General features: G+C 48.6%; 1 protein-coding gene across 3 annotated transcripts in view; it reads left to right on the forward strand.

The window, feature by feature from the left end:
* The window catches only part of DOP1B (DOP1 leucine zipper like protein B), an 870,802-nt gene that overhangs the window by 645,280 nt on the left and 198,642 nt on the right, over positions 1–26,880 (forward strand). For all 3 annotated transcript variants that reach the window (XM_086935393.1, XM_086935394.1, XM_086935395.1), the window contains exon 29: positions 22,142–22,251. In XM_086935393.1, the coding sequence (XP_086791519.1) occupies positions 22,142–22,251 (110 nt within the window). The remainder of the gene's footprint in view (positions 1–22,141; positions 22,252–26,880) is intronic.

The raw sequence follows: 26,880 nt of genomic DNA on the forward strand, positions 1-26,880 counted from the left end.
GTTTCACTCTTATTAGGGTCTCATCAGTCAGGTATAGCTTGGTTCCAGTGGCACAGTGTGCAAGTGACCCACATCTGGGCATACCCATCCCACTTTATGCATTGCACTGAAGTATATAAAAAGGTGATGGATGGAATGCTTGAATATTCTTGCAAGAACAATGTATATGTAGTGCACACTCTCAATTCCATACCCAGAGTCACTAGAGCCTCTTCACAAGTCAGTCTTCGTCATGCTTCTTACCCTCAGGTAAGTATCAGAAACAGAAGAAAACAAAGTAGAACTCTTCCCCCCCTTGTGCCACGCTCATTCTCCTGAGCAAGTGTGGGCGTGGCACCACCCTTCTTAATCTTGCTCCAGAATTCAGCCAATTTCAGAGCGGTTCCCGCAGCTCGGTCGAGCACAACCATAATTTCCATGCTTTCAGCCACGCCATGCCAGATCGAAAAGGTCTGCGCAGCCATGCCCAAGCTCTTTGGGTCTTTGCTGACTCCCTCTGGCTTGCCTTTGGGCCTCAGGGAGCCAAAATGTCTTCCACCTGTGACAAGCTAACCCTCGGTGCCAACTGTACCCTGTGCACTTATCTTGCCTCTGACTCGCCATGACCCACGTCAGACTCTAGACACAATAACGCCGATGGTGATGTCACCACCTGAAGCAGTGGCCCTGATTCTTCTCTCCCTCAGCGAGTTGACGGTGGTCCGACTTTGACTGACGGTGCTCTTGAATCCTCCCGAGGTGCTGTTCTCCCCCTCTTGAATTACCACAAGCTCGATAATAGTCTTTGCATTCCTTTTTTGGGATAGATTCAGATAATGACTGCTTCCTACACCATAGTGATGTGTAGATTGTCCAAAGTACTTGACCTCCAGCTCCCTGCCTTGGAGGGTAAAGATAATATTCTGACTGAAGACCTCACACATGGGGACACATCTTCTGAGCTCCTTCTTCCCTTTAAAAATGCATTGATGGATACCTTACTTGTGGTTTGGGCCAAACCTTGCTCTGCCCTCCCAGTCAGTTGACAAATTGCCAGGTGCTATCGTCCTGCCCCTTCCAACCCTTTCTTTCTTCTTTCGCAGCACCCCTCGCCAGAAAGCCAAGTGATCCAGGCTTCCACCTGCTGCTCTAATCCCAACACATTTCCTACTACTCCCCCTAATAAAGATTCTAAGTGGGTGGAAACATTTGGCAAACATGCCTTTTCTTCTAAGAGCTTTGCCCTCCGATCTGTTAACACCAGCTGTTTGTTGGGACGCTGCTTGCATGACCTTTGGGATTCGGTGACACAAGTTCCCTCAATGGTGTACCCGAAGACCTTCATCCCGTACTTTCTCAGGCAATGCAAGATGGTTGTGATGCTGTCAAGTTCACAGTTCATTGTGGCTTGGACACCACCAATTCCATCAGACGGGCCATAGGCACTAGCGTTGACATTCGCTGCCAAGCGCGGCTACCGTTGACTACATTCTCCAGCGATTTCCAGTCCATTCTCTTTGGTGGGACTCGCCTGTTTGGGTAAAAAGCTGATTCTGCTCTTAAGTGATTCATAGGAGAGCATGGCTACTGCTGACTCTGTGGGCCTTTACGGTTCCCCATTCCTTTCTCGTCATTGGTTGAGGTGTCCAACTCCCACTGGAAACCGTGCAGTAGAAGCAGTGGTGTCTACCACCCCAGTGGCCAAGCTCACGCTAAACTTCTTTAGCGTGCAATTGCAGGAGCACAGCCAACCAGTGGGAGGCAGAATCCACTGATTCTTACTGGGCTGGCAGACAATGATGTCATACATGTGTGACCTACAGATTGTTTGCAAGGGATATGCGTAACCCTTTCTCTCTTCTCCGCCACTCCTTTCACTGTCCCCTCAGCGACTGACGGAAGATCATTTCTCCGTTATGCAGGATGGAGTACATGCCTTTTAGCCAAAGGGGTTGTCAAGAGGGTCCTGGTGCCAGAAGTAGGACTTGGTTATTATTCCTGCTACTTTCTGGTACCCAAGAAGGATGGAGGTTTTTGACCTATTCTAGATCTGCACCCTCTCAATGCCATCCTCTAGAAGGAGAAATTCAAAATTCTCTCCCTGGACCATGTCTTGCCTGAATTTGATCCTGCAGACCCGATGGGAGAGTTTGAACTGCAGGATGCCTATTTCCATTTTCCTGTCCTGCCAGAATATCAGCACTACCTGCGGTTCATGGTGGGAGAGGAGCGTTTTCAGTTTGCTGTGCTGCCCTTAGGTCTTACCAATGCCCTTTGGGTGTTCATAAAAGTGATGGCAGTGGTGGCAGCACACCTTCAGAGGTCAGGGGTCCTACTCTTCTCTTGCTTTGACGATTGGCTAATGAAGGCAAGCTTAGCCCAGGCAGTCGTCAACAGCCTCTAGACTATAGCAAACCTACTGTCATCTCTAAAGTTCACTATCAGCGTGCCAAAGATACACCTGACTCCTTCTCAGACGCTCCCCTTCATCAGAGCCATTCTGGACACGGTTAGGGTTTTGTGCCTTTCCCCCAGGAAAGAGAGTTCACAACATTCAGGCTATGATTCTTATCTTTGAGCCTGGGACCTGGATTATCATGAGGTCAACTCTGAGACAACTGTGGCTGTTGGCCTTCTGCATCCAGCTGGTCGAACATGCCAGGTGGCATATGCAGGCTTTTCAGTGGGATCGGAAGTCCCAGTCGGCTCAACATCAGAGGGAACTCTCAGACCACATTCAGATTTTGGAGGAGGTGGCACAAGATCTGAAGAGGTGATTACTGGACTGCGATTCGGTCAGTGCAGACCCTTCTCCCTTGCCCACCCAGAGCTGACAGTGGTAAAAGATGCAGCACTTCTGGGTTGGGGTGGCTATCTGTGGGAGGTGGAGTACAGGCTCCACATCAACTTTCTGGAGCTTAGGGCCATCCGCTTGGCGATGAAAGCCTTCAGGCTGTCCATCAAGGGAATGCTGATGTAGGTGCTCACAGACAACACCCCTGCCATGTGGTACTGCAACAAACAGGGCAGGTGGGGTCATGGACCCTATACCATGAGGCTTTGCACCTCTTTAAACGGATGGACCATCGGGGAATGTTCCTAGTGGTGAACCATCTGGCAGGATCATTGAATGCCATGGTGGACAAGCACAGCTGCTGATGCCTTATGGATCATGAATAGCAGCTACTCCCCGGAGGTGGCTTAAGGTCTCTTCAGCGAATGGGGAGAACCTTGGCTTGATCTGTTCACCACAGCTAAGAACTCACAATGTCAGCAGTTTTGCACGTCGGAGTTTCCAAGGCATCTCTTGCTCAGAGACACGTTCTGCCTTAAGTGGAACTCTGGCCCTCGTATACCTTTCTGCCAACACTGCTTCTGCCCCGAGTTCTAAAGAAGATCAGGACAGACTGGACCCAAGTCATCCTAGTGGCTCTGGATTGGGCACATAGTGAGGTATCCCAAACTCCTGGATTTGCGCATATGTCCTCTAATCCGGCTGCTTCTGCAGGAGGACCTGCTGTCTCAGAGCAGGGCAGAGTTCTGCACCCAGGCCTTCACACTGACCACCTTAATGCTTGGAGATTGAGCGGCGACAGCTGAAAACCTTCGACCTTCCACTTGAGGTGGTCATTCGCACATCAGCAGCCAGATGTCCCTCAACAAAAACAAAATAAGCCTAAATGCCTGATTGACTCCCCCCAGGCCATTCTGTCATTTGTTCTGTCTCTTGCACAGCAAGGCTTTGCTGTGGGCACAATCTGATAGAGACTACTAGCCGCAGATTCCTTAATGTAGAATTATTCCCAGGCGTGAGACTGGATCCGGAAAACCTTTTGCCACAGTATCCCTGCGCGCCGGTGAGGGCGACACCATGCGACTCTGCCCTGACATTGTCCGTGTACATTACGTCAGCGAGGTCACATAAGCCCCACTCCGGTGCGCCGCACTCAGTTTCCTTCTTTTCCGCGTGCAACGCGGATCCGGATTGTGTTCCTGCCTGTCTTCAAGCCTTCTTTTACGCTTTTGCGTTGGAGGAACAGTGTGCGAATGCCTTCCGGCTTCAAGACGTGTACATCTTGTGCGCGACAGATGTCTGCGACGGACCCTCACCCTATCTGTATGTGGTGTTTGGGCGAGCACCATGACTTTACAGACTGTGACGCTTGTCAGCACCTCAAACCGAAGTCCCGGTGGGAGCACTGGATGAAATTGCTGTCGGCCCACTTGTCCAGGTCAGTCTCGTCACAGCGTCCGTCCCCTACCTAGGAAGCCAGGAGCCGCCGATTCCGACTGCGGCATCCCCCTTCGCCGCGGCCCCACGGGCGTCGCTCACCCGCTGATAGGTCCTGCAGCTTGTCTCCGAGGCCTTGTCCTCATCCTGCGGAGGGCGTGGCTTCCCTTCGGGATGTGCGCCCTCGCCCGTCGCCTCCCTACCCACCGTTTCCTGGCGTCGGGGCGACTAGGGCCCAAATGAAAGCCTACGCTTCGGCTCTGCAGGATTCTTTGGCCCCCCTCCTCTCCCTGAGATGTCTGCGGATCCCTTGCCTTGCGTGGGGCCTTCCGCGGAGTCGCTGGCGGCTTCGACCCTGGCGCAGACGAGTTTGGCTTCAGGTTGTGGGGGTGTGGTGTGGTCGAGGTGCGGCCCTGCGGGGTTCCCTTCTTCAACCCACGGCGTCCCTGCCTTGCCGCAAATCCCTGCGGGGTTCCCTGTGGCGTCGCATGAGATCGCCGGGACTCGGGGCTCGTCCCCGAGTCTCTCTCGGTCCTCTGGGCAGGCAACTGCCTTACCAGAGGCCAGGCCGGCACCTGTCCGGCACTGGCGGCTTTCCTCCCCAGCCCTGGCGGTGCCACGGGTGGAAGCCGGGGCCTGGGGCACCTTCCCGAGTCCCTCTCGGTCCTCTACGCAGGCGGCTGCCTCGTGTGAGGTCGAGCCGGCGCCTTTTCGGCACCGTTACTTAGCCGACCCGACTCCGACGCTGCCTCATTCTCCTAGGGAGCACGTGATGATGGAGGTCGACTCAGCACCCCTGGGGGCCGCTTCGGCGCCCATCGAGGACACACCGTTGCCTGTGGCGGACTCCACTGCGCCGTCCCGGCATCGGGTCGTCAACTCGTCTCCAGATGTCCCTTCTTCTCCGGAGGTTTGTCATCTCCTCGTCCCCTCTTCACTGGTGACTGGACGCCGAGTCGTTGCTTTTTCCCCGGCGTCTTCTAGGGAAGGCTCTTCACTGTATCCGCTGCCTCCACCCTCGGACCTTCTCTTCCGCAACTCGCTGTTGGTTGCCCCGCAGGCTTCTCCGGAGACGCCTCAGGTCCCCCACTTGTCCATGGATCGCCCATTCTACAGGGGCTGGCCGTTCCTTCCTCCAGCTGGACTCAGGGATGGGCGGCTGAGTTTGCAGCCTTCGCCTAGGGAGAAATTGCTCTCTCCCCTGCGTCATCTTAAAGAGGCGGGTGTTGCCTTTGTCTGAGCCATTTCCACTGCTGCTGGCATTTTACAGATGGGTAACCCGGACACTCCATTTCCTACGGACCATTTGTTGGAAGTCCTTCACCAGGGCTCTGGTGGAGGGGAGCTGCTTCTTCCTTTTGAGGCTTTGCTCCACAACTCTCTTCTGGGAGCCTGGGGGCGTTCTGCCACGGAAGATCCGGTGCCTCAGCCACTCCTCCACTGCCACCGTCCTGCTCGCACGATCCAGTCTGCCTTTCCTGCCACCCCGGGGCCCTCTTCTGCAGACTGCCTTTCCTTCTTTGCCTTCTGTGTTACTCCCTCCGTCACGGAGGCCCGGTGGTTGGACTCCTGGGGACGTAACATCTTCGCGTCTACTAGTGCTACCTAGCTAGCGCTCAACACACTTTGTGTGCTGGCCAGGGCTACCTCCAGCCTATGGGATTCAGTGGAGTCCCTCCTGTCTCGCTCCACCCAGGAAGCTGTCTCTGCGGACCTGCGGCACCATGTGCTAGATGGTCGGGAGTTGGCTGCGTTTATTCTTCGTTCGGCCTTGGATGTTTCTGATTCTCTCGGTTGCACTATGGCAAGTTCTTTGGCTCTCCGCCGCCATGCTTGGTTGCGGGATGGTGTTTTTCCAGAAAATATTAGGGAGCGTCTTGTTGACCTGCCTTTTGACGGGTTCTTTTATTTAATACCTACGCGAATTTCGCCATTCAAAGACTCCTTGCGGGGCTCCGTCCTCCTCCTCCTCCTCCATAGACTTTGACTTGTTGGTACTCAGGTGCCTTTTGGGAGGCAGTTATCCCACTTTTCTGTTTCGGCCTAGTGTTTAGGTTGGGCAGCCTGCGTGTTCTGTGTGGATACCTTTAGGGTCCTTCAGTTGACCCTTCTGCTGTTGGCTGCTGGTACAGCCCCTTTTGATTAGTGGTGCGTTTTTTTACTGTTGGTAGAGCCATATGGGTCCTCAGATTGGGCCATTTGTGTAGTTTTGGCTGATTAGTAAGCCATCTGTGGTGCTTCCGCAGGTTCCTTTTGTTTCTTGACCTCTGCTGCGGGATTTTTTCCCTAAGAGATGTTCTCATGTTTTGTTTTGGGACGTGTGATACCCTAGATGGGTTACTTATAGATATTGTGTAGCTCTGTCTTAAGCTGGGAGGGTGAGGACACCTTCTCGGGTTCCTCGCTTTCCTTGGCATTCCTGTATACCGCGGGTTGCAGTCTTTTTTCTTCTGTCTTGGCGCTGCTTCCACTGCTCCAGGTTCTGTCCTGCTCAGTATCTAATTAATCGCCAGTCAGGCTCTGGTATGCCGTCTACGGCGTCGTGTTGGGGTGTCTCCACCTTTTTAACCGACATTCCGCCCTGTCCCTCTGCCTTGTGTTCCAGGCATACCCATGGTTTCTCCTATGTTCTGGTTGTCGGCTTATCTCTGCACTGCGTATTTCTCCTCTTTATCTTCTGGCTGGTCCCACCTCTTTCCGTGGGTAGGGTTGTGCCACCAGTGCGGTCCTTTTTTGGGGCTTGTTCTGGAGTTCCCTTGCCCCTGCCTTTGTCTTGCGCATGACTTGTTCTGGGTACACTACTTCTTAGTGGTGCCAGCAGTCGGCTGCGCACGCCTGGTCGTTGTAGTCCCCCTCTGTGGGCTTTTGTGTGTACTTGCGTACTCCTGCCCCTTGCTCTGCTGGGGCTTGGCGCAATGTGTCTTCCTTTTTCACACCTGTGCTTCTCGGCTGTAGGCCATTCTTGTCTTGTCTGCTGCCTAGAGGCTGATGCCTGTTCAGCTGTCCCCTTCGTGTTGTGTGTGTTCCCTGCGGTGTGCTCTGCCTCAGTTTTTTTCACCTCCTCTCTTTAGATTTGGGTGGTTCCTTCTTATTTTGGTACTCTTTGGCACTGGCTGTCCCTATGGGGGTTTTCTGGTGAATGCCTGTGGGAGGGCGGGTTTGATAAACAGGCGAGGAGGCTGTATGAGTTTTCAAAAAGGAGGATTTTTATTTTCAACAGTGGAAGGTATGGGGTGTGTAGGTGGCTTTTCCTCTTGTTCCTCTTCCGAATTGTCGTATGAGGAACTTGGGCTTGATAGGGCTTTCAGGGATGGTGGTTCTTGCTCCTCTTCCTCTGTGCTAAGGTGGTCTCCCCGGAGGCTCATAGAAGGGAAAAAAGGAGGAAGCCGTGAGATAAGGGGTTGATGTATGTATTAGAGAGTTATACCTTCACACACCTTTGGTGTTGATAGACCTTCTTTTGTGCTGAGGTTAGATTAGTGAGGGAGGGAAACGTATTTAGTGCCTAGGGAGGTTTAGGGCGGTGCTTGGGGAAGAAAGTACTGAGCATAATTGACATATACAATTCAGGTTGTGATGGTATAGAAACCAAAGAAACTCATACACTCGAGTCCCTAAAAATATCTGTGAACTTGCTGCTGGGATATTCCTGCAAACTTGGGGCGAAATGCAGAAGGATTCTACCCGTAGCCCAGCCCGGTACCCCAACCCTCTTCCCACAACCCAACTGCCGGTTCCCTCGAGCTGCTGTCACTCACCGGCTCCGCTGCAACTCTCCAGTGTTGCGGCCGCTCCCCAGCATCCTCCGGACACCACCAGTCTACACACCAGCTCTCCTCCGGTTCCTCTGGGTTTTCTGATGGTCTCGCATCCGGTATCTTGGGTCCCGCGTCTTCTTTCTCGGGTCCCGCGACTTCTTTCTCGGGTCCCGCCTCTTTTTTCTCGGGTCCCGCGTCTTCTTTCTACACTCCGCCGTCCTCACTCCTCCACTCGCTCATCTTCCTTCCTGTTCCTCTTGCGCCACCGGTCTCAGACCCCTCCCCTTGAAATCGGCCTCCTTTCATTGGGCCATCGATAGTAATTCCGGAGTCCTTCTGGGTCGCTTCCAGGTTACTCTCAACATCGGCGTCTCTCTGAATAGACATGAGAGGGGCATGGTTGTTGTTGTCCTTGAACAGAGTCCCGATCTTGGTACGAGACCCGTTTCTGCAACTCCCCCCATGGCGACACCTCAGTAAGTCCTTCCTCCGTTCCCCGGACTTCCTCACAATGCCCCTTGTACCTCGGGTAGGCTGCGGTATCCTGGCCTTCCCTTCTCTTGTTCTTGCTTACTTCTGCTTGGTGGGGGCTGAGCCGTCCCTCCTCTAACCCTAACACATCCCCTGTTTGGGCCCTGTGTTTATTCCAAGCTGGTGAGGTTCTCTCGCAGACCCTCCTCCCCTCAGGGTATGGCTAGGGTATCTAATTCTACGTTAAGGAATCAGCGGCTAGTAGTCTCTATCAGATGTTCGAGTTACTTACCTTCGGTAACGATGTATCTGGTAGAGACAATTCTAGCCGCAGATTCCTTCACGACCCGCCCTTCCTCCCCGTTCATTGAGGGCCCTCAGCTTGGTCTTCTGCTCTTTCCTCCTCCGGGAGGTTTTGTTCTCTGCGAGTACCTCTTTCGCTCCCTCCCTGGCAGAATACTTCGCTCTGTCCATTGGTTCCACTCCAGCCTTTCTGGTACTTGGGCGGTAGGTTCGTGTGTACTTCTGCATCCATACACCTGTTTTTTTTTTCCAGTGTGGGGCCTGCTCATACTCTTCCCCCCTTTTTATTGTTTAGGGTTTCTGACTCCTCTGCGGTCTTCTGGGTTGGGGCCTCTTGGCTGTGCCTCAGCCCATAGCTCTTTACAGGGGATGCAACACTCTTTGATGGCATTGTCCTGGGGTAGATTGTAGTTTCTTATCTGTTCATGGCTTGTCGAATCTCACTGTTAAAGATTATGGGTGCAGACTTCCGCCATCTGACATGTCATGTTTCATATGTTTCTACCTTCAGGGAGGGTATTGCCTCTGCTTTGCGTGATTGCCCTTCAGAGCGGTGCTCTGCTCTTTTTATTTCAGCGTCGCAGTGCCTGGCACTGTCCCTAATGGTGCTGTTCTTCACCATTCGCTTTTTCCTTTCTGTTTTTCTGCCCTTTTTTGCACACTGTTGAATTGATTTGAATTGAATTGAATGAAACACTTATATAGCGCAAAACTGCCACCCTACGGGTATCCTGGCGCTTGGATTGTCGAGTAGACACCATAAAGCAGAAACAGTTGTCAGTGAGAAGATCTAAAGATCACCTTTTGGAAATAGCCAGGTTTTCAGGCTCTTCCTAAAGCATGTCAGGGAACTGGCCTGTCTAAGGTCCAGGGGTAACTCATTGCATACACGCGAGGCAGTCACACCAACGGCTCTGCCCCCCATCCGAGATCTCTTAAATCTGGTAGTTGTTATCAGATTTACATTCGAAGAGCGGAGCTGCCTCCCAGTATTGTACCAGGTGAACTTCTCCTGCAGGGGGACAGGACCCTGACTATGTGCTGCCCTGTATACAATGCAGAGAGATTTAAAACAAATTCTCTCCTTGATGGAGATCTCTCAGAGCCAACGTCGTAGAGGACCTGCGCTGTCTGTTTAACACCAGCTTTGCTGCCGTAGACTGGATTCTCTGCAACCCCTGCACAATGTATTGTGGTGCCCTCAGATACAGTAGGCAGAAACCCGTCCCCGGAAGCTTGTTTCCTTTCCAGTAAAAGAATTGGCTTGGTAGCTTGGTCTGCCCTGTTCCCATGATGCACTGGGCCAGGGACAGACTAATTTGCATGTAGCCAGGTTCTGAGCTGAGATGGTGCAATGAGCTAAAAAACGGTGATGGATCAAGCCCTGATCTGTTGACTGGGTACGAGTGTTCTGCTTAATTCAGATACTCTGTCCATCACCACCCCCTTTTCTGAATCGTTTTGTCCACCATAAGCGTGGTAGGGTATGCTCAGACATGAGTCCCTTGCTCACTGCACCATCAAGATTCAAGCAAGCCGGGCCGAAGACGGCTGTAATGCCAGAAACCGGTCCCCGGAAGCTTGTTTCCTTTCCAGTAAAAGAATTGGCTTGGTAGTTTGGTCTGCCCTGTTCCCATGATGCACTGGGCCAGGGACAGACTAATTTGCATGTAGCCAGGTTCTGAGCTGGGATGGTGCAATGAGCTAAAAAACGGTGATGGATCAAGCCCTGATCTGTTGACTGGGAACGAGTGTTCTGCTTAATTCAGATACTCTGTCCATCACCACCCCCTTTTCTGAATCGTTTTGTCCACCATAAGCGTGGTAGGGTATGCTCAGACATGAGTCCCTTGCTCACTGCACCATCAGGATTCAAGCAAGCCGGGCCGAAGACGGCTGTGATGCCAGAAACCGGTCCCCGGAAGCTTGTTTCCTTTCCAGTAAAAGAATTGGCTTGGTAGTTTGGTCTGCCCTGTTCCCATGATGCACTGGGCCAGGGACAGACTAATTTGCATGTAGCCAGGTTCTGAGCTGGGATGGTGCAATGAGCTAAAAAACGGTGATGGATCAAGCCCTGATCTGTTGACTGGGTACGAGTGTTCTGCTTAATTCAGATACTCTGTCCATCACCACCCCCTTTTCTGAATAGTTTACAGGATGCTCCATCTCCTTTCCGCAAAAAGATGAAGTTGGCCTTGCCTCTAGCTCCTGAGGCGTCTTCTGCCACTCCTACCACCTTTACGCCCGCAAGACCTGGCTCTCAGGCGTCTTCTGCTGCCTCTCGAGGTGTTTCCACGCCTCTCAAAGTTCCGCCGTCGACGGGAGCGTCGACGAGCGCTCCGACGACGAGAACGGCATTTGCTGCATCCTCGACGACGACGCTGACTACTACCTCAGCATTTCTTCGTCGACGACGGTCTCATCGACCGCATCCACGTCGACGAGGGTTGCCTTGCCTTCTAAGCCAGTTCCGTCGACGATTCCCATTTCCTCGCCGACGAAGAAGAAAGAATCCTCGTTGACGAAAGTCTACAAAAAATCTTCGGCGTCGGCGACTCCGTCGACCAAGATCTCGTCGACGAAGATACCATCGACCAAGGACTCGTCGACTAAGACATCATCGACCAAAGCCTCGTCGACGAAGACTCCGTCTACGGAGGTTCCACTGGCGTCGAGGACCGTTCTGTCGTCGATTGCTTCGTCGACGACCTAGTGTACAGCTGATCGACCGTCGACAGTGACCTCAACGACGATTCCATCGACGGCCGTACCGTCGACGATGATTTCTCCAAAACTATCTTCGTCGACGAGCAAGTCAGTATCGTCGACGTTAACGACGACGGCACCGTCGACGGTGGCACCACTTTCCTTTGCCTCGTTGCCGTTAGTGCCTTTGAAGACTTCAGAATCTTCTCATCGTCGCGACAAGGTTCTGTGTCACCAGCTCTCTGATTCAGAGCTGCAACCACCTTCTCCAATGTTTGCCACTACATCTGAGCCTGAGACTGACTCAGAACAAGAAGGGGATACCTTTGGAGCGGCACAAAGTCCATCTGACTTAATAATTAAGTGTCAGGACTCGGATTCTGATGAAGGTGATGGTGATCAACAGTCTCAATCTGAGGAACAGCTGATCCAAGTCCCTATGGCTACCATTCCTTTAACTCTGATCTCAAATTTCCAGCATATGCTGGATGATTACAACCGCCGTTTCCCAGCTACGCCACAGAGTACAGCGGCACCAGCTCCGGCTACCGTAGCACTGCCTCCACCTTCTCGGCCGCCTGTGTTACCACCTACAACTTCGTCTCAGGTTCAGAAGTCTATTAGTATCCATACAGCGGTTTATCCGCAGGATGCGGATGATGAGGCGGTCCCGGAGCGCGAGGACGGAGAGGTCCCAGACAATTCGGATGAAGCAGGCGACCAGGATATGGCGGAATGGGATGATTATCGGGCACAGACGCCCTCACCTCAGCCAGGAACTCTGGAGATTCACCTCCTGTGGATATCGCCAGTTTCCATCTTTTAATGGATAAAGCAGCTCTGCGCTTTAAATTACCAAGATCACAACGTGAGGAGGACTGTTTCCTATATGATTTTAAAGACAAACCTTACAAACAGGCCCACACAATTCCTATCATCGAATTTGTTTGGAAGGAAGGAATTAAACTCATGACTGCTCCAAACTCCTTACCTGCACAGATACCGCGCCTTGAGAAAAAGTACAAGGCCCCGATTGGCTCTCCGGCTTGCCTGCTTTCTCACCCCAAGCCGGACTCGGTAGTGTCTCAGGCCGCACAGCGTCGAGCCCGGAACCCAGCGGCTCCTATCACAGCCCCTCCGGATGGAGAGGGTCGACGCCTGGATGCTATTGGCTGCAAGTTCTCAACGATGGCTTCCACATCTGTCCGGGCAGCCAATGCCTTAGCCATCTTGGGACGTTATGATCGACAGATGTGGTCAGACATTTCAGATCTGATAGAACTCATGCCTGATGCTTCCAAGGCTGACGCTCTACAGATCCTTCGCGATGGACAAAGAACGTCAGAAGAAATGATCGACTGCGCAGTCGATGTTGCTAACACAGGATTCCGTCTGCTTGCAAGTGCGGCTGCACTCCGACGACAAGGTTGGCTAAAGTCCACATCCTTCCGGCAGGAAGTCCAATCCAAAATACTGGACATGCCCTATGATGGGGAATCGCTATTCGGATCCCATATTGATGACGCCCTGGAGTTCATTAAGAAAGACACCGATACGGCAAAGTCTTTGGGCACGTTACAATTTCGGAAGCAGTCCTTTCGAGGTGCGCGCGGACGCGGCACTTCTTCCAACGTTCGAGGTGGGCAGCAATACCGCTCATACAAACAGAGCGGCCAACGTTACACGCCCAATCAGCAATCTCGCCAGCAGTCCTCCAGGCCTTACAGAGGAAAGTCCTCTTACCGGGGATCCAACTCTAAGCGCCAATGACTTTTCTTACCATCAAAGTGTTGGAGGTCGAATCTCTCTGTTTTATTCTCATTGGTCCTCGATCACCTCGGACCGCTGGGTTTTGGACATTGTACGACGGGGTCATACCCTAGAGTTTGTAGAGATTCCCCCGTGTACACCACCTTGTGGCCCGCCTCCTCCACACTTCGAGGAGCTTTTCCATCAGGTTTGTCTTCTTGTGTTAAAAGGGGCAGTCGAAGTGGTCCCGAAACATCAAAGAGGAGAGGGGTTTTACTCTCGATTCTTCCTCATACTCAAGAAGACCGGAGATTGGCGATCCATTCTGGATCTGAGGACTCTCAACCAGTTCCTAAAGTCCCAATCGTTCCGCATGCTGACGTTACAGGAAATCCTGCGTCTTCTATCCAGCGAGGATTTCATGACCACCATACACCTTCAAGACGCATACTTTCATGTCCCTATTATTCAACAACATCGCCAGTACCTGCGTTTCAAAGTGGGGCCAAAGCATTTTCAGTTCAAAGTTCTGCCATTCGGGCTGCGATCAGCTCCTCGTGTGTTCACAAAGGTACTGGCCCCTGTGGTGGCTCACATGCGTCTACAAGGCATTCAAATCTTTTCATATTCGGACGATTGCCTACTAAAGTCTCAATCCCACCATCAGCTATGTCAGGACACTCGCCTTTGCCAGCAGGTGTTTCAGTCCCTGGGGTTGACCATCAACGTCAAAAAGTCACAGTTTACACCTCTGCAGACCAGATCCTTCTTGGGAGCGATCCTAGACACGAAGCTCTCAAAAGCGTTCGTCTCCAACGAACGACGTCACAAGATCCTTCGTCTGGTCTCCCTCATTTGAAGAAAACAGTCCGTTTCTGTTCGAACGTTAAAATCATGCTTCGGAATGGCTTCATCTTGTATTGCACTGATCCCAAATTTCAGGTTGTGCGCCCGTCCCATTCAGGAAGAACTGGACTTACAGTGGCGTCAGGTCTCCGGGTCCTTCAACGACCTTGTCGCTGTCACAACCCGCTTGAGAAAGAGCTTGCTTTGGTGGGCACAACCTTCAAACCTGGAAATGGGAACGTCCTTTCTCATTCACGCACCAGATCTCACGCTGACGACAGACACCTCCCTGGAGGGGTGGGGCGCTCATCTCCAGGGCCTATCCGTCAAGGGCAAGTGGACTCCGCCCCAGCGCAAGTGGCATATCAACAGGCTGGAGTTGATGGCGATATTCCTAGCGCTCAAGTCATTCCTCCCTGTAGTTCACGGGGAGTCAGTGCTGATCCAAACGGACAATACCACCAGTATGCACTACGTGAACAAACAGGGAGGAACCAAGTCTCCTCATCTGTCTCACTTGGCCCAGTCGATCTGGGATTGGGCTCTCCGCCACCAGATCACCTTGACAGCCGTCCACCTTTCGGGCGTGTCCAACATTTTGGCGGACTCTCTGAGCAGGTCCACTTCCTCAACACACGAATGGGAACTGCACCAGCCGACTCTAGATCTTGTCTTTCGCCTGTGGGGTCACCCAGATCTAGACCTCTTTGCAACACCGGAGAATCGGAAATGCCCGTTTTATGCAAGTTGGCATCCCCACCCCGGGTCGTGCGGGAATGCCCTTTTGATAGACTGGTGCGATCTATTCGCTTACGCTTTTCTGCCGATTCCATTAATACCGCGGGAGCTGTGGAAGATGCGGAGACAACCTTGCCACATCCTGTTGATCGCACCTCGTTGGCCCAGGCAGGCATGGTTTCCAGAACTGCTTCTGTTGTCCCAATGCAAGCCCATTCCTCTGCGCCCTCGTCCAGACCTACTATCAATGGACAGAGGCCTAGTGTGCCATCCGGACCCCTCCACGCTGCAATTGTGGGCATGGAACCGGAGCACCTTGAATTTGCAGATTTGAACTTATCTCAGGAATGCAAAGACATCCTGGCTCAAGCTAGGGCTCCGTCTACCATCAAAACTTATAAACGTAAGTGGAAGAGATTCTGCCATTGGTGTGTTGCAGCCAATGTCCATCCCATCCATTCCACTCCAGAACAGCTTCTTCCATTCTTCTTAAGCCTTGCTCAGTCAGGACTCTCTCATTCTACCCTGAGAGTTTTCTTAGCTGCAATATCTCGTTTCCGACACGATGGTTCTTCTTCCCTCTGTTCGTCCAGAATCATCCGCCAATTCTTCAAAGGACTTTTCCGCAAGTTCCCACCTGTTCGGCGCCCTCCTCCATCTTGGCGCCTCAATGTTGTACTATCCCAACTTATGAAGTCACCATTTGAACCTATCCATAAAACGGATATCAAATTCCTCACCTGGAAGGTTGCGCTTCTTTTGGCTTTGACTTCATCTCGTCGCGTCAGCGACCTTCACGCTTTCACTATTAAGCCTCCTTATCTTCAGTTCAGGCCTAACGGAGTGGCGCTCCGCACCAACCCCTCTTTCCTACCTACAGTACCGACAGACTTTCATTTGAATGAGCCTGTGTTCCTGAGAACTTTCTTTCCGGACCCTAAGTCTCCGGCGGAGCAGCGCTTGCACTCTTCGGACATCAAAGGATGCCTTAAATTTTACATTGCCAAAACTGCCTCCTTCCGCAAGTCCGACCAGCTGTTCATTGCCTACGGACGACTGCGTAAGGGACATCCAGTTTCCAACCCAACTATTGATCGATGGCTTTCCTCAGCCATTGCCTTCTGCCACCAACAAGCTGGTAAACAATTGCAGTCTTCAGTGAGGGCTCATTCTACGAGGGTGATGTCTTCATCCACCGCCTTGTTTGCTGGTGCGCCTCTTCATCAGATTTGTCGTGCAGCGACATGGTCCAGCAGGCACACTTAAACCAAGCATTTTTGTTTGGATGCCATCAATGAAGCGGATACCGCAGTGGGATAGGCAGTGCTTCGCCATCTGTTTCAATAAGGTGAGCCTCTGTTCCCCCCTCCTTGATGTTTTACTGTGATTGCTATGATGTGTAACATGACTGTATTATTCTGATACTGTCTTGGTTTTCTTCCATATATTTGCCTAGGAATCTCAGTTCTCGGAGGTTACTGCTTTCTATTCTATTCAAGCATGTGAATCTATGAAAGACACCCCTAATACTGGAGAAGAACAATTGTTACTTACCTGTAAACAGGTGGTTCTCCAGTATTGGTGTCTTTCATAGATTCACATGCGACCCACCCTCATCTCATCAGAGGCTCTCTTCTCCTCATGCGCTCTTTGTTACTTGTACTACGAAAATCGGAGGGCTTGAGCTTCTGAGGAGAAGGTTCTAGAGGGTGCTGACGCCTGATTGGCTGTAATTTGGACTAACATAATGACACTAATGTGTTACAAGTAGTTTTTTTCTCTTTACCATGCATTCCTATGTAGGAATAGTTTTTTGAGGTTTCTATTATGTTTCCTATTCTTTATCATGTATTATGTGTACATATATATTATATATATTTATATATATTTAGCATTATTGCTATTTTATTTACTGTGGGACTCCCACTTCGACGACGGGGAATATTCAAGCATGTGAATCTATAAAAGACACCAATACTGGAGAACCACCTGTTTACAGGTAAGTAACAATTGTTCATATCCATCCACCATGACCCCCAAGTTACGCACCACTTTAGCCGGTATCAGGGGTTCGTCCTTGGGGTTAAGCTCCCAAACTCTCACCGTTTTGTTTGTGATGGCTCCGCGTTGTGGTGCGGTAAAGTTCTCCGAAGAAAACTGAGGTCGGCGAGCCAGGGTGGGGCTTATGTGACCTCGCTGACTTCACGTACGCGGACGTCAGGGCGGAGTCTCGTGGTGTCGCCAACCACGGCGCGCAGGGATGCTGTGGCAAACAGTTTTCCGGATCCAATCTCTCGCCTGGACATAATTCTACGTTAAGGAATCTGCAGCTAGAATCGTCTCTACCAGATACATCGTTACCGAAGGTAAGTAACTCGTATGTTAAGGGTTATCTGTTTGGCCCTTTCGGCCTTCTTAATGTTGTCACATCAGCCCTTGTTTTTTAAGTTGCCGGTTATGATACCATTTTTGAATGGGCCACAACATATGTTTCCCTCTTCTCCTTTTGTCATGCCCCAATGGGGCCTTAATCTGTTTCTGACTTATATGATATGCACTCCTCTTAAGCTGCTTTACAGCTGTCTTTTACGACTCCTTACTATCAAGACTGTCTTCCTAATTGCCATCCCCTTGGCACGGCATATGAGTGAGCTACATGCTCTTTGTCTCAATACACCATACGCTTCCTTCTTCTCAGACAAACTGGTTCTGAGGACATGGGCATCCTTCCTGCTGAAGGCCTCCCCCACACCCACCCTAAGGAGGAAGATACACTTTATCAGTTGGAGCCCAAGAAAGCGCTGTACTCCTACATAGATGGTACCAAAGACCACCAGTTGGACAATCAGCTTTTTGTGGGTTCACTGAAAGAGAAAAAAGGCAAAGCAGTGAATAAGAAAATCACTTTTTTCCTGATGGCGATAGCCAGGGAAATCATTTCATCACCCTGTCGTATATATCTCCGAGTTTACTAATTCCTATGAGGTCCCATCACATTCTCTTCTGTCTCCCCACTTCTGTGACTGCGTCACTATCCCACAAGGGTGCCTCTCTAGTGAATGCACACCTCCATCCAACAAATTATGTAGCTTCCTTCCTCACTGACACTACTGTTCGCACATGGGTTGATAATGTTGTGGAAGATCTGTTTCTATTCAGTCATGCTGGATAGCCTCTGCTCCACATTGCATGTGTAGCAACCATAATCGAAGGTTCATCCTGTGGTGCAACCCCCCAGTCATCAATGATTGTCAACTACGTGGCCCAGTAGTATTTTCTAATGCCTGGAAGAGGTATTCCAGCATTATAAACCTTTCTTGTCAATTTATTAAAGGCTATGCAGGTCATCCTCTCATTCTACAACAGCAACTTGACTTTAGCCGCCAATTCTTTGAAAAAGTCTTCTGGTATTTTGAACCAGGTGTTCTGAAGAGCTTACAAACATTTGGTTAGTGAGATCACTCCAAACATGTCCACCCTGACGTCTCTTTTGAACGTACCTAGCACATTTTATAGGGTTCATTCAAGAAAGATACCTATGCCCCTAGTTATGTAGATCCTAAGGTATCAGAAGCCTTGTAACAAGGTTTGTAACTGGAAGCTTCTTGAATAAATATCAGTATCTCCCTCGTCAGTGGGATTTACCCCAGTATATTTTATAACCAGAGTATGTCCTAAATATTTCAAAGACTTTTAGAATCCTGGAGATACTTACCTTGGGTTGTGCCATCTATTGCAACACATCATCCGCATACAGTGAGATTCTATTATCCCATCTAAAACCTCTTATTTAAGGTTCTGATCTGTCCCATGCTGCAAAGGGTTCCAGTACCAAAACGAAAATAATGGGTGAAAGTAGGCATCCCTGCCTGGTCCACCTTTCCAATTGGAATAGGCTTGGCATAACTCCATTAACTCTCACCATGGCCAGCTGTAGCTTGAATAAAGATCTACCCTTTGTTCGAATTGGCATCCCAATTCCATCCTCTCTAAAGACTATGAATATAAACGGCCACTCCAGGGTGTCAAACGCCATTGTGGCATCTAATAACACAGTGGTCTGCCCGTGCACATCCTCCGTATACTCCATACAGCATATAGTCTTCATAAGTTGAGCTTTGTTCCCCCGTTTGGCATAAACTCGACTAGTCCTGGTGAACCATTGTACTAATATTTGCTTCAGCATTCAGCAATGATATGGGCCTGTAGAAAGCACATTCATCAGGTGACTCTTTCGACATAACCGTAATTGTAGCCATCCTTTATCATACAGTAGGGAGTTCTTTTTTTACCTCGCCTCAGCAAACATATGCAACATGTATTGTCAACTTGCTCAACAGACTTTTTTAAAGCTCTAATTGTGGGCCGTTGGGGCCCGCTGCTTGACCTTATTGCATATCCCTATTTCTTTCGCAATGTCCTTAGGCTAAATCTTAGTTTATAGCGTCTATCTTCTGGTGAGGGCCTGGGTACCCGGGCATCTTTAAGGAAGTCATGCACTTCTCCCTTTACTGTGCATGAGTGGAGGAAAAGACTGATAAGTAGTGTTTCGCAAAGGTGTCTGCCGCCTCTCAGTTTGCTTCAACGCTCTGCCCAGAGGCGTACTTCACTTCAAGTACCCAGTTCTTATTCCTCTGTCTCTGTCCCAATCAGACTAGCAGCTTGCCTAATGTAATGCCTACCTCAGTCGCTAGGAGGTCAAGAAGCTATTGCATGCACAATCCTCAGCAACAGCGCAATATTCCTGTCCAGCTAGGGGTAAATGGTGGCTCTTACCCTCTTTTTGTTTTTCTTTTTCCCTACAATTAATGGAATGGCTTTGCCCTTGACTCCAGTCTTATGTGCTTCCCATAGCATGATCTGGAATCAGCCAACCCTTTTTTTCTTTAAAGTGTTGCTCCCAAGTTATCCTTCAATTTGGTCATAATGTTTTTGTTTTTCAGATACTGCGGGGTTAATGGCCAACTTCCCTGGCGGCTTACTTTTGTCCCCTGAACTCAGAGGGGAAAATAGCCTGAAATTCCCCTCACTAACTATCTGACTGCAGTAAAACAACCCAAATGTGCTAAGTGTGTTAGAAAATAGTCAATTTGCGAGAAGTTGTGGTCTCCTCAGTTGAAAGTATATTGTCTCTAATGGGGTGTGGGTCTGCCACAAATCTTTTAGATCAATTTCCTCGAGAAAGTTTGGCAGGGGGTCCTGCTTCACTTTGTCCCTTTCTCAGTCTTGCCCTGTCCATCTCCTCATTAACCTCAATGTTAAGATCACTTCCTAATATCAGTATACCTGTTTGCAGCTGTAATAACAGAGAAACCATGTCTTGTTATATAACGGAGTGCATCATATGTGGCATGTATTCTGAGAAAGATTCAGTGTCAACGCTCTACAAATCAGCTGATTTTGTCTGTCCAAATTTGGTGTGGTATGTATAGTATCACCTTTCTGTCCAAGAGGTCCAGTCAGTTGTAAATCCTGAAAGGACCAATGCCTTCTATCCGTATTTCTCCAGTACTCTACAACTGCTGCCCCTTAAATGAGTCTCTTGAAACATAACTGCATCTGGGTAGTGTCACATAACAATCTCTCTCTCTTTATTTTACTGCCCAGAATAATAACATTCCAGGTTAGTACCTTTAGTGAAATGGTAGCATTGATGTTTACGTGATGTATTGCCCACTCACTTTCCAGCAATGCCCTGTTTGTGTTCAAATTTGTTATTCGCTTTTTCGTGCTATTCCAACTTCACTCCATTAACTGAGATAACTGTATTAATCAGATAACCGAACTCCTTCTGCCCCCTTGCCCAACTCCCCTTTCTCTTCTGTCCTGCTTTGCAGGCTTGTAACTAACTGCATCCCCAACATGCAAAGTGTCTGTCGACCGAACTTCGGTGAGTAGATCACCAACAATTTAACTATCACTTGATTGTTTCTCACCAGTATTTCAAACCCCCCATTACTACTTTGCCTTCTGTACGTCGTCTTGTACTTATCTGACTGTCTTCATAACGTACCAGTGCAAGGAATCAACCACCCCCTGCAGTATACTATCTTCCCAAAGGCAATCCATTGTTGCAATCATCACTTGGCTATTTGTCCTGTAGGTTTTAATAGGGCTGCATGGGTCCTTACTTTGCCCTGCCACGCTAACATTGTCACTGTCGCTGTCTCTCTTTCTTTCAGTTGTCCCTTCCATTTTAACCTATGGCTCCTGTTGTCTTTTCCTTCTCAATTTATGTAATTCTAGGACAAATCATTTAATTTAACTGTGCCTGAGATCCCTTGTTTTCCATACTTATGAGCAAACACAAATATGAATGGCTGATTTACATATTGCAACTAAATGAACTCTACAAAATAGTTCAGAATTAAAATGTTATGGGCCTGATTCTCAAAGCTGTTTATACAAGCACATTTAGCCTGCTGTGCAAAAGTTGGATTTGCACTCATTGAAGGTTTTACTTGCATGAAGATTTTTATGGGAACACATCTGCTTACATGCGCTGTAGGTAGACAGGAAGTGGTAGTTCCAGGGCTGGAATGCTCTGAGAGTTTGTGCATGCCCACAAACATACACGTATAATGGTATTCACCAACTCTTTTCCAACCCAGGCCTTCTATCGAAAAATCAGGAATTTACTTTACTTTATTTGCCACCATGAGAAAAAAAACGTTTATGCTTGCTCGGCAAATATTCACATTATTAAATATACCATTGTGTATTTGGTCTTGTTAAAATGGAATTCACAAACTTTTGCTAGGGTTATGGTTTCTTCACCTAGATCTGTAAATGTGTGATTCACGAATTATCATGCTTTGAATACTAGCTTATCTTACAGCTTACTAGCTTATCTTAAACAATTATTTTGTAAGGTCCAATGTTTATCCCCCTTTTTCTGTTACTAGCATTCGCTTCTACCTTACTATCTTTCCGGTAGATTGCACTCTTTTCCTATGGCATTGTGATGTGACGGAGAAGCAATATCGCAGAAGTGGGCTGACAGCGTGAGGAACATGGCACAGCAATCATAGCACTGAAAGGGAAACCAGCAGTAGAAGGCACTCTCACTTTTTGTCAAGTTGGTTTGCTCTTCTAAGGGAAGCAATGGCATTATTGGATCTCAGATTGCTTTGCACAAAGCTGCTATATTAAATGCTCCCTGAATGGTAAACATATTTGTAGCCCAGAATTGCTGTTTAATTCAAGACTTTACCAAGACGCTGTCTTTATATTGTGTAAATGTTGTGTATACCGTCCGAGACATTTCTCGTTCACCAGGATATCTTGGAGACACATTCACTAGCTTCTGATGATGTTGCTTTTGTACTATGGTGAACTCTTATTGTCTCTTATTTTGAAGGTGCTCGCTTTATTACTGGACATGGTGTACAGAAGTGATGAGAAAGAAAAGGCTGTGCCATTAATCTCACGTCTGTTATACTACGTGTTTCCATACTTGAGAAATCACAGGTAATGATCTTCTTTGTTCAGTTTTTGTACACCTGTTTTTTTCTTAGTTTCTGCATAATCTGATGTCTTTTGTAAGTCCCCGTAAAGGTCCATCTATTCATGTTCCATATTGCACATCCTGCGTTATTCCTAATGTTAATATTATTATTATTGATAATTGTCATTTGTTCTCCGTCATTTCTCTGTATAAAAGTACCTCTAGGACATCCGGATGTTAGTCAGTAGTTTATACAAACTAGTAATGAGGTGCACGTCGTAATTTATTGCTTGAAAGGCGTCTTTTTCATCTTTGCTCTCGTACAAACCTATTGTTCAATAATATTTAAAAGTAGTTGTATCTCCCAGTCTACCTAGTATGAAAATCAGCTTTATATCGCTTTAAACTTTTGATCGTGCAATTTTTAAACATATCGCTTACTATTGTGCAGTCGCTTTCTTTCCATTAGTAAAGGCATACCCTATTCTTGCTGCAGTAAAATCTTGTATGAAACAAATCTGTGTCTGTAGAAAGGGAAATGATGTCAGCTACTTGTTTAACTCTATCATATCAAATATGCTGAAACTATCCTAGCTATCAAAGTAAGTATAAGGACTCAAGCCAATATTAAGCAGATGTCAGTGTTGCCACAGTTGGAATTTCATGGTACAGGAATATGATGCCCAGTTTAAGGAGGTGCGTAAACACATCTCATAAAACCACCTGGTCTCTGGGGCTGAAGAAGGGAGTGGAAGCACGGCGCAGACCCCAGTGACCCATTCATCTGAAGGAGGAAGCACGTTCAACCCAGCCAACCTATATCTGCCCTGTGTACCCATTCTCTCAACAACCCATCAATTCATAGTCAAGTAGTTTATCTCCCATGCCTGGGACTTGAACTCAAATGCCCAGAAGCAGGGATGACAATTCTTGCTGAAATCAGCAATTTTTACCCCAGACGCATTTTCGCCTGAATGATACCCCACTCAATAATATTCTTACTGTCCCGACGACACCTAGCTGATCCTCTCCCTCACCAACGAACCCACAACCGCCAGAACCAACTTCCACAGTGGAATAAAGGCCTTCGCAACCTGAATGAAATTCAGCTGCCTTAAGCTCAACTCGGACAAGACCGAGGTTCTCATCCTGGCCCCCATCCCTTCAGCCTGGGACGACTCCTAGTGGCCAGCCGCTCTGTGAACCCCTCCCACCCCCACGGACCATGCACGCAACCTTGGCATCATACTGGACTCATTGCTCACAATGAACCCCCAAATCAAAGCAGTCTCCTCCGCCTGCTTCTACATACTCTGCCTGCTTCGGAAGACCTTCAGAAGAATCCCCACAGAATCCAGAAAGACTGTTACCCATGTACTCATCACCAGTAGACTCAACCACAACGATACACTCTACTCCGGCGTCACCCAGAAACAGCTTCAAGAAACTACAGAACGTTCACAACGTTACTGCCAGACTGGTCCTTCACATCCCCTATCGCAGCCACATCATCCAACACCTCCAACAACTCCACTAGCAAAACACAACAAGAGAATCTCCTTCCTGCTCCTCACACATGCCTACAAAGCTCTCCACAACATAGCACCAGCGTACCAGAACCACCTCCTCTCATTCCACATACCTGCCACCCGTTCCGCCCAATGCACCCTAGCCTCCGTCCCCAGAATCCACAAGACAAGAACCGGCGGAAGTTCATTCTACTACCTTGCTGCCAAGACCTGGAACTCTCTGCCCCTCCACCTGAGCAAGTCTGCGTCACTGACCCAATTCAAGAAGGATTCAAGGCTGTTGAACTAATTCTCCACATCCTGGGACAATACATGGTGGCCGGCTGATCTCGGTCTACCACCTTCTCCAGCTCAGAAGGCAAAAAAACTTAGGAGTCCTCTTAGATGAGCAACCAAATTTCTCAAACCAAGTAAATTGCATTACATTCTCTTACTTTTTCTAAATCAAGATACTAAAGATGATGTTCAGATTTATTCTCAGGAAATTGCAAAAAACTGTGATGGTAGCACTGATCTTCTCAAGGATATATTATTGTAACAACCTTTATTTAGGGATAAATACAGGGCTTCAGTTGAAATTACAATCTCTGCAGAACTCGGCAGTATGGTTACTTTTTAAGCACCCTAAATTCAGTGTCTCCAAAACGATTTAGGATCTTCACTGGCTGCCAGTGGTGGACAGAGTGAAATTCAAGGTGCTCCGTCAGGCCCATAAAGCCTTGCATGGCTAGAGCCCTATATACCTTCAAAATTTATTTACTTGGTACTTCCCTCGGAGAGACGTAAGATCTACCACAGTCGAACTGGTGATCATCCCAAACACAAAAAAGGATCACCTGGGGGGGCAGTAGAATCTCCTACTTAGCTAGTAAACTCTAGAACTCCCTGCCCCTATCTTTAAGATCCCAAACTCATCACTCTCTCTTTAAAAATTAACTAAAGATCTGAAGTCGATGACTGTTAATAAAAAGAGTTAAAAAATAAACAAATAACTAAAGACATGGCTCTTTGCCGCCTCCTCTAATTAATCCTGTATCCTGGGTTGCTGTGTTTTTTAGGGTTCCGCTAGCACCAATATAGGTGTGTTTTATAAAATTCTTACTTACATACTTACAATTTCCAGTAAAATGTAAATCTATGTTTTTTTATCTGGGAAATATGGCTAAAACCAAATGACAATCTTGAATCCACTTTTCAAACCTCAAAACATTTTCAGAACCGTTAAGATATTTTTGACAAACACACTGGAGTATCTTTGTCCAATACATCAGCCTCAGGAGAATATCTCTCTTGACTGGCAAATTAATCCAGAGAAGTCTATTAAACTCGCAATGGTGCGTGGACTGCCAGTGCATTATTGTTCCTCCTTACAGGTTCTGGTTGATTTTCCTGCACCTCTAATTTTAGAAGCCATGGTCCCCTGTACTTCTGTGGAATTTCAATATACATTTCTACCCCCTCTTGTGTGTGTCATTTAAAAGCCTACTAAAACCATGTACCCTGTTAAGATTAAAGCATCTTGTTAAAATTTCAAAGCCTGATAGGATTCTTTATTCCAGCTGGATTTTTGGAAGCCCCTTTCTTGGCTTTCAGAGTCCACGCCTCGACTTAAAAGTTCGTTTTGTAAAAGTCAAGGAAGACTATTTATGGGTATCCTGTTTTTTCACTTGGGAAATCACAAAGAAAGCTGAAAATGCTCCCTGCACCGAGATTCTGTACTTACTGTCTGGCATGGAGGAAAAGGCTATCAATATGTTATGCACATTTAGGAAATCGCAATTGCTTACTCATATAATTCATTAGTATTCATCAAAACCGCAGTCAGAGGACCAGAGGGCAGCAGAAGCAACTGGACCCAACCTTGGGGGTTGAGGCCTATTACTTCTAAAGTCCCAGTGACTGACATGCAATGGGTCCCGAGCTACTGGGCTAAGTACCCCTTCAGCACTTAACTTTCAGAGGTAGCGCGGATAGAGCAGCCCAAGGCTTGTTGGGGGAGGTAGACTAAGGGGGTGAACTCAGTCTCAGAAGTCAAAACAGATTCAGCAGCAGCAATAAATAATTGTCCTAATTTGCATGCTAAGATGGCTTTGTGTGTCTGGGATAGAGTGACAGTTTGAAAGGCTTGAAGGACGGGCCTATCATCCCTATGATCCACCTCATGTTCGTTACCAGATTCTAGTGAGCTTGGAGTTCCAAAATCTTTTTGAATGTTCTTGATTTTATCCTCGAAATATGTTGCAATATCATTGCAAAGAGTTTGAGAGGGAGGAACTTCTGAATGTAAGGCTTTGGGGTCAATAAAAGAAGGGGAGTTAGAGACCCCAAAATGTTTCAGCTGCCAAGCAGCCAGATGTGATATGTAAGAAGGGGAAGCTCTGCAGGACTGCAAGGCTTGCTAGTCTCCCTGCTGGGAGAGGGCTACATCACCCAGAGAATCCAAGACCACCTACCATGGAGCACCAGCGCCTGCCTGCTTGTCAAGACCATTGTGCCTGGTAAGGAAGAGGAGAGCATTGGTGGGAGCAAGGTCCAGTCTTGTCACGTGGACCCCCTGTGCGAGGTGTGAGGAAACAACCAACGGCAGCTCTTCCACTAAGGCTGAGGAGCGTTGCCCCACTTCTCAGCAAGCAGTTTAAAAAGGAAAAAAACGAAAATTATAATAACCAATATTATCATCATTTTACTTTTCTGTCCTGCCTAGTTGCGGGCGGGGCTGGCCAGAGCAGGGGCTTGGGGGAGGTGCGGTGAGCACTCTAAAGTGTGCATGGCGGTTTGGCCTTCCGTCTTGGACCGGCTCTTCCACTAAGGCTGAGGAGCATTGCCCCACTGCACTGCAAGCAGTTTAAAAAGGAAAAAAACGAAAATTATAATAACCAATATTATTATCATTTTACTTTTCTGTCCTGCCTAGTTGCGGGCGGGGCTGGCCAGAGCAGGGACTTGGGGGAGGTGTGGTGAGCACACACTAAAGTGTGCATGGCGGTTTGGCCTTCCGTCTTGGACCAGCCAAACAGTTATGTGTACTTGGCATGTTCTCCAACAGCAGCTGTAGTGCACAGCCGGGGTGGAGCTGAGCGCCGAACTACGGCGCTCAGACTTGTCACAACGCTGCTTTTAGGC

Source organism: Lissotriton vulgaris, chromosome 8 (assembly GCF_964263255.1).
Source record: "Lissotriton vulgaris chromosome 8, aLisVul1.2, whole genome shotgun sequence".
In the NCBI taxonomy this organism is placed as follows: domain Eukaryota; kingdom Metazoa; phylum Chordata; class Amphibia; order Caudata; family Salamandridae; genus Lissotriton; species Lissotriton vulgaris.